Genomic DNA, 10783 nt, shown 5'->3' with positions numbered 1-10783 from the left:
TTTTTCCGCCGGCGATTCGATTTCCCCCGACCCGATTTCCGCCAGATTGGGCTGAAAATAAATCTGGCATTCTCAGGCCGAACCCAGCGCACTGGGGGTGATTGGGGGCTCCGGCAGAAGGAAACGGGCGTGTGGGCCAGCTCTGTCGGCGAGCCAACCCCAGATTCGCCCTCTCGTGTGACAGAGTGCCACTTTCCCCTTCGCCGCATGTAGCCCCCCCCCCCCCTCCCCCAGACTTTTTTCCGCTGGCGGTTTGATTTCCCCCAACCCGATTCCCGCCTGATTGGGCCGAAAATAAATCTGGCGTTCCCAGGCCGAACCCAGCGCACTGGAGGGCGATTGGAGGCTCCGGCGGAAGGAAAAAAGGCATGTGGGCCAGCTCTTCAGTGAGCCATCCCCAGATTTTCCCTCTCGCGTGCCACTTTCCCCTTCGCCACCATGTCGCTGCCGGAACAACCCCTCTGACCTCCACGGGCGGGAACCAATGCATCCCCACGCCAAAATTAGCGCTGGAGCGCACCCCCCCCCCCCCCCCCCCCCCCCCCCCCCCCCCCCCCCCAAAAGTGCCCCCACTGCTCTTAGAAACACAGAACCCAAACGAAAAATAAACTGCTGAAGACATCAGTTTTGTCCATCTACCAACCATCACTGCCAGCGGAGCTCTTGCTCTTTGGTTCTTGGGTACACTCGTGCCGGCAATGCACAAACAATACTGCCACTTCTCGGTCATACGGTCGCTTCAACTCAACCATATTCGAAGTGAACACGCGACTACGACAACATATATAACGAGGCACAGAACACACCGCCATTGATACAGGTTCGTGATTTGTGTATGATATTGCGTCCATCCAGTTCTTTCTAAGACTCCCTTCCTAGCTAGAGGCCAGCGATCACCGCGAGCCAGCCAGGCGCGGCGGGGCGCAGCCGCGGAGCCATGTTATGCCTGCGACGCGCCGCCGTGCAGGACCAGAGCCGGCGGGTGGTCTTACGGCGCAGCACCCAGGAGGCTCTCGTGGCTGCCCTGGCTTCCCCAGGCCCTCTCCTTCCACAGCAGATCGACCTCCTCGAAGCTCAGGCCCTTGGTCTCCGGCACGTACAGGGCCACGAAGATGAAGGCCAGCACGGCGATCCCGGCGATGATCAGGAACGTGGGGCCGGTGCCGACCCACCCCACGATCGACAGGAACGTCTGCGCCACGATCAGGTTGGAGATCCAGTTGACGGTGGCCGACATGCCGCCGCACATGCCGCGGTACGCCTCGGGGTAGATCTCCGAGTTCACGGCCCACGGCACCGGCCCCATGCCCGGAGAGAAGAAGGCGATGTACAGAGCGAGCCCTCCGACCGCGAACCACCCCAGCACGCCTTGGCAGGAACCGCTGAACAGGCTCCCGCAGAGGCTGGACGATGACTGCAGTATGAAGGCCGTGGCGAGGATGACGAGGGAGAGCACGACCCCGGCTAGGCTTGTAAGGGCCAGGCGGCGGCGGCCACAACGGTCGATGAGGTAGATTCCGACGATGGTTCCACTGGCATTCATGGCGGCGACGACGAGGGACAGCAGCAGGGCCAGCCTGTTGGAAGTGAACCCAGCCATCTGGACGATCGTGGGGCTGTAGTACATGACAGTGTTGATGCCGGTAAATTGCTGGAAGGCCTGCATAGTTCCATATGTATACATGTCAGAAAAAGTGCCATGCATTTGTCAACTTGATGTTCCTACTGTATGATGCATTCAGGTAGCATAGCAAGGTAGACTACCAAGTTTCTTGCTTGACCTGGTGGCACTCCCAAAAGGATTTAGTACCGAAAAGTGTCTAGTTGTGTTAAAAAAAGTGTCTAGTTACGCTTCCTGATACTGAAATGCCAAAATGGATTATCTTGGAAGGTGCATTTCCAGTGTACAAGCGCCTTAGCAGTATTCGCAATTATCACACGACAATGACTGAGAGTGAGGCAGAGGTTAAAAGTACCTGAAGGCCAGCCCCAGCAAAAAAAGCTAGCCTTAATTCCTTCAACCTGAATATGTCCAAATAGCTCCCAGTACAGTTAGACTGGAATTCATGCATGGAAGCCGACGCAAGCAGCTCAACCTCTTCCTCCAGACGACCAGAGTCATATATCTGCTCCAGGACAGCAATAGCTTTTGCTTTCTCATCCTGTACAGAAAAATCAAGATAAGAAAACAAAAACGGATCAAAGGAATAAGACATGACTGAAAGTCTGAAACAAACACCAATAACCTTCCGGTAAAGCCAGCGGGGAGATTCTGGCAGAAAAAGCATCAGCACAAACTGTATGATTGCTGGCACGGCAGCAACTCCGAGCATCCAGCGCCATGTTCCAGGAACCTATGACAATTAGCGTGAATATTATTGCAACAAAATACTGATACAAAAACAGCTTAAAAATAACTCCACCAAACCCTATTAGTTTTAACAAGGATGGCGCCATATGACCATTCCCCCGTTTATTCATGTGTCAAGGCTTATCAATAATTGTATTGTTTTCTATCTTCTTTTGCAAGATTTTTTTTTGCCTAATGCGGGTGCTTAACAATACTTATTGAATAACAGTTACCATCCTATTTAAGAGTGTCCAAAAACAGTTCCATATGAACCTGTGGAAACCGGCAGCTTGCATTCTAGTTCAATTCCCTTCATTAATCAAAAACTGAGTGAAACAAGTGCAAAAAAATGGCCTGCAGGTCTCACAGTTTCAACCCAGACCGATTTGTAACACCCACAATCATCGGTATGAGACTAAGTGTTCTATTCTGCTCCCTAACAACAAACAGAACTAAGATGCTATGCTAGCCAGATGTCTCATCTATTTTTATCATCCATGTGCCAGGCAATGGTAAAATGGCCTACGAGTCTCACAGTTTCAACCCAGACCGATTTGTAACAACCACAATCGTCGGTATGAGATTATGAATGTTCTACTCTGCTCCCTAACAACAAGCAGAACAATAGATGCTATGCTAGCCAGATGTCTCATCTATTTTTATCATCCATGTGCCAGGCAATGGTAAAATGGCTTACGGGTCTCACAGTTTCAACCCAGACCGATTAGTAACACCCACAATCATCGGTATGAAACTATGAATGTTCTACTCTGCTCCCTAACAACAAACAGAACAATAGATGCTATGCTAGCCAGATGTCTCATCTATTTTTATCATCCATGTGTCAGGCAATGGTAAAATGGCCTACGGGTCTCACAGCTTCAACCCAGACCGATCTGTAACACCCACAATCATCAGTATGAGACTATGAATGTTCTACTCTGCTCCCTAACAACAAACAGAACTATAGATGCTATGCTAGCCAGATGTCTCATCAATTTTTATCATCCATGTGCCAGGCAATGGTAAGATGTGCATTCGACGAAATAGCAACGATGCAGCTAGTGTGAATAACTTCCAAAGCAGAAAGATGGAGCATTTCACCAACACCAAAGTTGCTACGCACCAAACAGCACCTTGTAGGTGACAAGTCCATTGCTGCTGATGGGGGAAGGCCGACTCTCATTCATTGATAAGAAAGAGTGTTATGCAATCAACTAGCACCAACAAGAATGTTAACGCCATAAAAGATACTCCCTCCGTTCCAAAATAGATGACTCAACTTTATACTAACTTTAGTATAAAGTTGAGTCATCTATTTTGGAACGGAGGGAGTATATGCATAAAAGGGTGAACATTAGGATTAACTTGTCACCGTACTGAAAAACTTTCTCAGGAGAGTTCATCTTGAAGAACATTAGAGATTGCACTTTGCCCATCGTTCGTGTGCAGGAAACACACATGAGTATCAGTGCAGGTCAGTTAATTATCTCGTTGATACCATGAAAAGTCATATGCACTACTAATAATAATTGAGCTGGCAAGATAGTCTGCTTAGAAAAAGTGGACCAAGATGACTAGAGCTTGCAAAGCAACTGAAAGTCTGAAACGAAACAAAAGTTGCTTTCTTGCTGAGTTTAAAGATAAAATGTAACAAGACTGCAGACAGCAGTATCATCGAGATTGAAATGGCTCAATTTCCAGTTGTTTGTACATGAAATGGAGTCAAGGGACTGATGCTGAAAGCCATTTCAAGTAAAAAAATGAAAAATAAGGGAGGAAGCTGACTAAGTGGAGGATGAATATTACCTCAGTAAAGCCAAGATTCACCAAGTAGGAGAAGAATTGGCCACCGGTAATCATGAGGACATTAGTTGACACCAAACCTCCCCTGATTTCTGAAGGAGCAGCTTCAGCGATGTAAACGGGGGCAGTGACTGATGCTATTCCCACACCCAATCCAACAAAGAGCCTTCCAAGAATCAGAACATAAGGACCGCCAGCAGCGCACATAACCAGTGAACCAAGTGCGAACATCAGGTCAGCAAGAAGAGTAGACTTCTTACGACCGTAGGCATCATTTATCCAACCGCCCCCAGCTGCTCCAAGGATGGCTCCAAGTAAAGCCATGCTAACAATTGTCTCCTGAAGAAGAAACAAACTCAGTCATTATGGGAGGAACACCAGATGTTAATGACTAGTAATTGGTAGTAGATCAGATTGAACCTGCAAGAATAGATTGTCTTTGACAGCAGGAAATTCGTCCCGGATATACAGAAGGGCTCCAGATATGACACCTGACAGTAGTTATGCATGAAAATTATACTGTTATTTGACTTATTTCAGCACAGTTTCACTAGTTCCAAGGTTTCCGAGAATGTTTACTCAGAGACCTCGTGGAAACTAAAAAGCATCACACAAACATTAGCTTCAGGCTTTCAGCTCCATTGCACAGTTTTTTTTTCTATTTTCATGGTGCATATAATGTGTCCTTTATCGGAAATGAAATGTCTACAATATTATCCATAAAGTCCATTTCACTGCGAAGCTTATAAATATCAATCATCGATAATGTTCTAACAAACAAACAAACGATTCACAATATCAAATTCACCAGATTTCAGGCCACAAAGCAAACCGCAAACCGACGCCTCCTACAAAGGGGAATAGTTCTTAGAGGCCTAAAGCTCTTGCCCACATCAAGAACGCAGCAACCGCCCCATACAGCATAGAAATTGTTAAGTAAAGGTTGCAAAAGAAAACGGCGGAAGCATCCGTACCTGTGTCGTATCCAAAGAGGAAGCCGCCGATTCCGGCGACGCCGGTGAGCCCAAGCACGTAGCGGTTTTTGAAGAAGTTCATGTCCTTCCTCCCCGCGGCGGCGTCCAGGAGACGGGAGGAGGAGCTCCCGGGCATGGTGGACAAATCGATCGTCATGCTCGCCCCCCGCCGGAACGCCCCCGCGAATCCAATCTCTAGCTCAGCGGGTGGGTAGCAGGCAAGCGATTTTGCTCAAAGAAAGTCCAGTCCGTGTCGGCGAAGATTCCAATGTTTGACTCTAAAAATCCAGCCTCGACGCGGCGCCGGGCCAAGATAATTCTGGAAGTGGGACGAAATTTCAGGAACCGGTGCCGAGCCGGAGGAATTACTGCATGCTCAGGCGAATAATGAAGCGAGCGGAGACCGGCATTTGAAGCCCAGAGCTACCACAGCGCCGCGACTGAAATGAGAAAGTGCGCGGCCGGTTGGGCATGGCAAATTATTGCGTGTTGGGCATGAATCGGTCGCCGAAGTTGCCAGTGGATAGAGAAGGAAAGAAAACGGTGCCGGCGTGCGGATCGGGGGAGAGGAGGGCGACGTTTCGTCGTCGCGAGATTTTTGATGTGCGTTGCGTCTTCTGCTCGTGCTCGGAGCAAAATCTCTACTCCTAGTTAAGAGTTGGTAGCCTGGTATGGTTTTTTTTATCTGGTTTTTTTTTATCCCACCTTTCATTATCCCTTTCGCTGGTTTTTCTTCCTCCCGTTAAAAAACTAAAGCCCATTAAGAGGATCTTGTTTCATGCTTGCCTTGACAGTTGCTGATTCAATTCAATTACATAATAAAAGATAATTAATAATTCAAAAATCGCATCATATATGTGAGACCACCTGCTAAAAGATAGACATAAGATATTTCTTGATAACCTTTCAAAACACAATCAGATATTCCCGCAACAAATCACTACTCTGCGCGCTATGCCATTTATTATTATCTCTACTATTAATTGACAATAACCAGTTTCTTAATACAACAAAATATAACATATCTTTTTTCTTATGGGTGTACGATCAACAGGCTCTCAGCGACATAGCCAAGCACCGCTTGCCAACATGGACAACGATCACGATGAGCTCGCGACATGGTCGATCCAGCATTCACCATGATGGATGACGACTATGCTCTACATGATGTACACACCGACTGTTGTCGATGTTGGGGAACGTACTAATTTCAAAATTTTCCTACGCACACGCAAGATCATGGTGATGCATAGCAACAAGAGGGGAGAGTGTTGTCTATGTACCCTCGTAGATCGGAAGCGAAAACGTTACCACAACGCGGTTGATATAGTCGTACGTCTTCACGGCCCGACCGATCAAGCACCGAAACTACGGCACCTCCGAGTTCTAGCACACGTTCAGCTCGATGACGATCCCCGGACTCCGATCCAGCAGAATGTCGGGGAAGAGTTCCGTCAGCACGACGGCGTGGTGACGATCTTGATGTTCTACCGTCGCAGGGCTTCGCCTAAGCAGCGCTACAATATTATTGAGGATTATGGTGGAGGAGGGCACCGCACACGGCTAATAGATCTCAAGGATCAATTGTTGTGTCTTTGGGGTGCCCCCTTGCACCCGTATATAAAAGGAGAAAGGGAGGAGGAGACCGGCCCTAGGAGGGGGCGCGCCAAGTGTGGAGTCCTACTAGGACTCCCTAGTCCTAGCAGGATTCCACCTCCCATATGAAATAGGAAAAGAGGAAGGGAAAAGGAGAAGGAAGGAAGGGGGCGCCCCCCCTTCCCTAGTCCAATTCGGACCAGACCAAGGGGAGGGGTGCGGCCACCCTTGAGGCCCTTTTCCTTCTTTCCCGTATGGCCCAATAAGGCCCACGTATTCCCATAACTCTTCGGTACTCCGAAAAATACCTAAATCACTCGGAACCTTTCCGATGTCCGAATATAGTCGTCCAATATATCGATCTTTACGTCTCGACCATTTCGAGACTCCTCGTCATGTCCCCGATCTCATCCGGGACTCCGAACTCCTTCGGTACATCAAAACTGATAAACTCATAATATAACTGTCATCGAAACCTTAAGCGTGCGGACCCTACGGGTTCGAGAACAATGTAGACATGACCGAGACACGTCTCCGGTCAATAACCAATAGCGGAACCTGGATGCTCATATTGGCTCCCACATATTCTACGAAGATCTTTATCGGTCACCCCGCATAACAACATACGTTGTTCCCTTTGTCATCGGTATGTTACTTGCCCGAGATTCGATCGTCGGTATCTCAATACCTAGTTCAATCTCATTACCGGCAAGTCTCTTTACTCGTTCCGTAATACATCATCCTGCAACTAACTCATTAGTTGCAATGCTTGCAAGGCTTAAGTGATGTGCATTACCGAGAGGGCCCAGAGATACCTCTTCGACAATCGGAGTGACAAATCCTAATCTCAAAATACGCCAACCCAACAAGTACCTTCGGAGACACCTGTAGAGCACCTTTATAATCACCCAGTTACGTTGTGACGTTTGGTGGCACACAAAGTGTTCCTCCGGTAAACGGGAGTTGCATAATCTCATAGTCATAGGAACATGTATAAGTCATGAAGAAAGCAATAGCAATAAACTAAACGATCAAGTGCTAAGCTAACGAAATGGGTCAAGTCAATCACATCATTCTCCTAATGATGTGATCTCGTTAATCAAATGACAACTCATGTCTATGGTTAGGAAACATAACCATCTTCGATCAACGAGCTAGTCAAGTAGAGGCATACTAGTGACACTATGTTTATCTATGTATTCACACATGTATTATGTTTCCGGTTAATACAATTCTAGCATGAATAATAAACATTTATCATGATATAAGGAAATAAATAATAGCTTTATTATTGCCTCTAGGGCATATTTCCTTCAGTCTCCCACTTGCACTAGAGTCAATAATCTAATTCACATCGCCATGTGATTTAACATCAATAGTTCACATCACCATGTGATTAACACCCATACTTCACATCGACATGTGACCAACAGCCAAAGGGTTTACTAGAGTCAATAATCTAGTTCATGTCGCTATGTGATTAACACCCAAAGAGTACTGAGGTGTGATCATGTTTTGCTTGTGAGAGAAGTTTAGTCAACGGGTCTGTCACATTCAGATCCGTAAGTATTTTGCAAATTTCTATGTCAATAATGCTCTGCATGGAGCTATTCTAGATAATTGCTCCCACTTTCAATATGTATCCAGATTGAGACTTAGAGTCATCTGGATCAGTGTCAAAACTTGTATCGACGTAACCCTTTACGACAAACCTTTTGTCACCTCCATAATCGAGAAACATATCCTTATTCCACTAAGGATAATTTTGACCAATGTCCAGTGATCTACTTCTAGATCACTATTGTACTCCATTGCCAAACTCAGGGCAAGGTATACAATAGGTCTGGTACACAGCATGGCATACTTTATACAACCTATGGCTAAGGCATAGGGAATGACTTTCATTCTCTCTCTATCTTCTGTCGTGGTCGGGTTTTGAGTCTTACTCAACTTGACACCTTGTAACATAGGCAAGAACTTTTTCTTTGACTGTTCCATTTTGAACTACTTCAAAATCTTGTCAAGGTATGTACTCATTGAAAAACTTATCAAGCATCTTGATCTATCTCTATAGATCTTGATGCTCAATATGTAAGCAGCTTCACCGAGGTCTTTCTTTGAAAAACTCCTTTTAAATATTCCTTTATGCTTTGCAAAATAATTCTACATCATCTCGATCAACAATTTGTCTTTCACATATACTTATCAGAAATGTTGTAGTGCTCCCACTCACTTTCTTGTAAATACAAGCTTCACCGCAAGTCTGTATAAAACTATATGCTTTGATCAACTTGTCAAAGCGTATATTCCAACTCCGAGATGCTTGCATCAGTCCATAGATGGATCGCTGGAGCTTGCATATTTTGTTAGTACCTTTAGGATTGACAAAACCTTCTGGTTGCATCATATACAACTCTTTTTTAATAAATCCATTAAGGAATGCAGTTTTTTTCTCCATTTGCCAGATTTCATAAAATGCGGTAATTGCTAACATGATTCGGACAGACTTAAGCATAAATATGAGTGAGAAACTCTCATCGTAGTCAACACCTTGAACTTGTCGAAAAACTTTTTGCGACAATTCTAGCTTTGTAGATAGTAACACTACTATCAGCGTCCGTCTTCCTCTTGAAGATCCATTTAATCTCAATGGCTCACCGATCATTGGACAAGTCAATCAAAGTCCATACTTTTTTCTCATACATGGATCTCAGATTTCATGGCCTCAAGCCATTTCGCGGAATCTGGGCTCATCATCGCTTTCTCATAGTTCGTAGGCTCGTCATGGTCAAGTAACATGACCTCCAGAACAGGATTACCGTACCACTCTGGTGCGGATCTCACTCTGATTTACCTACGAGGTTCGGTAGTAACTTGATCTGAAGTTACATGATCATCATCATTAGCTTCCTCACTAATCGATGTAGTAGTCACATGAACAGATTTCTGTGATGAACTACTTTCCAATAAGGGAGCAGGTACAGTTACCTCATCAAGTTCTACTTTCCTCCCACTCACTTCTTTCGAGAGAAACTCCTTCTCTAGAAAGGATCCATTCTCAGCAATGAATAACTTTCCTTCGGATCTGTGATAGAAGGTGTACCCAACATTTTCTTTTGGGTATCCTATGAAGATTTACTTCTCCGATTTGTGTTCGAGCTTATCATGTTGAAACTTTTTCATATAAGCATTGCAGTCCCAAACTTTAAGAAACGACAGCTTAGGTTTCTTGCCAAACCATAGTTCATATGGTGTCGTCTCAACGGATTTAGATGGTGCCCTATTTAACGTGAATGCAGCTGTCTCTAATGCATAACCCCAAAACGATAGTGGTAGATCGGTAAGAGACATCATAGATCGCACCATCTCTAATAAAGTACGGTTATGACGTTCGGACACACCATTATGCTGTGGTGTTCCCGGTGGCGTGAGTAGTGAAACTATTTCACATTGTTTTTAACTGGAGGCCAAACTCGTAACTCAAATATTTTACTTCTGCGATCATATCGTAGAAACTTTTATTTTTGTTACGATGATTCTCCACTTCACTCTGAAATTCTTTGAACTTTTCAAATGTTTCAGACTTGTGTTTCATCAAGTAGATATACTCATATCTGCTCAAATCATCTGTGAAGATCAGAAAAATAATGATACCTGCCACGAGCCTCAATATTTATCGGACCACATACATTAGTATGTATGATTTCCAACAAATCTGTTGCTCGCTCCATTGTTCCGGAGAACGGAGTCTTAGTCATCTTGCCCATGAGGCATGGTTCGCAAGCCACAACTGATTCATAATCAAGTGATTCCAAAAGCCCATCAGCATGGATTTTCTTCATGCGCTTTACACTAATATGACCTAAACGGCAGTGCCACAAATAAATTGCACCATCATTATTAACTTTGCATCTTTTGGTTTCAATATTATGAATATGTGTATCACTACGATCGAGATCCAACGAACCATTTTCATTGGGTGTGTAACCATATAAGATTTTATTCATGTAAACAGAACAACAATTTATTCTCTTACTTAAATGAATAACCGTATTGC

General features: G+C 45.2%; 1 protein-coding gene across 1 annotated transcript; it reads right to left on the bottom strand.

Moving 5' to 3' along the window:
- Positions 1 to 610: 610 nt before the first annotated feature.
- LOC123189628 (inositol transporter 1) lies at positions 611 to 5757 on the bottom strand. Its single transcript, XM_044602086.1, has 6 exons — positions 5131 to 5757; positions 4577 to 4647; positions 4160 to 4495; positions 2247 to 2354; positions 1977 to 2162; positions 611 to 1660 (listed from the first exon to the last, which is right to left on the bottom strand). Exons 1-6 carry the CDS (start codon positions 5285 to 5287, stop codon positions 989 to 991), a joined length of 1530 nt encoding a protein of 509 aa, XP_044458021.1. The 5' UTR covers positions 5288 to 5757; the 3' UTR covers positions 611 to 988.
- Positions 5758 to 10783: the final 5026 nt, after the last annotated feature.

The sequence above is a fragment of the Triticum aestivum genome, chromosome 2A (genome assembly GCF_018294505.1).
Source record: "Triticum aestivum cultivar Chinese Spring chromosome 2A, IWGSC CS RefSeq v2.1, whole genome shotgun sequence".
In the NCBI taxonomy this organism is placed as follows: domain Eukaryota; kingdom Viridiplantae; phylum Streptophyta; class Magnoliopsida; order Poales; family Poaceae; genus Triticum; species Triticum aestivum.
Note: the sequence above shows the minus strand (reverse complement) of the source record. Positions and strands in the feature narration are given on the sequence as shown.

Excerpts from the sequence above, each read along its gene's own strand:
- LOC123189628 (XM_044602086.1), bottom strand. The coding sequence starts at position 5,287 with ATGACGATCGATTTGTCCACCATGCCCGGGAGCTCCTCCTCCCGTCTC. Across the intron at positions 4,648-5,130 it reads CCTCTTTGGATACGACACAG|GTGTCATATCTGGAGCCCTT; the intron begins GTACGGATGCTT and ends AACTACTGTCAG. Across the intron at positions 2,163-2,246 it reads CCCGCTGGCTTTACCGGAAG|GATGAGAAAGCAAAAGCTAT; the intron begins GTTATTGGTGTT and ends TTTTCTGTACAG.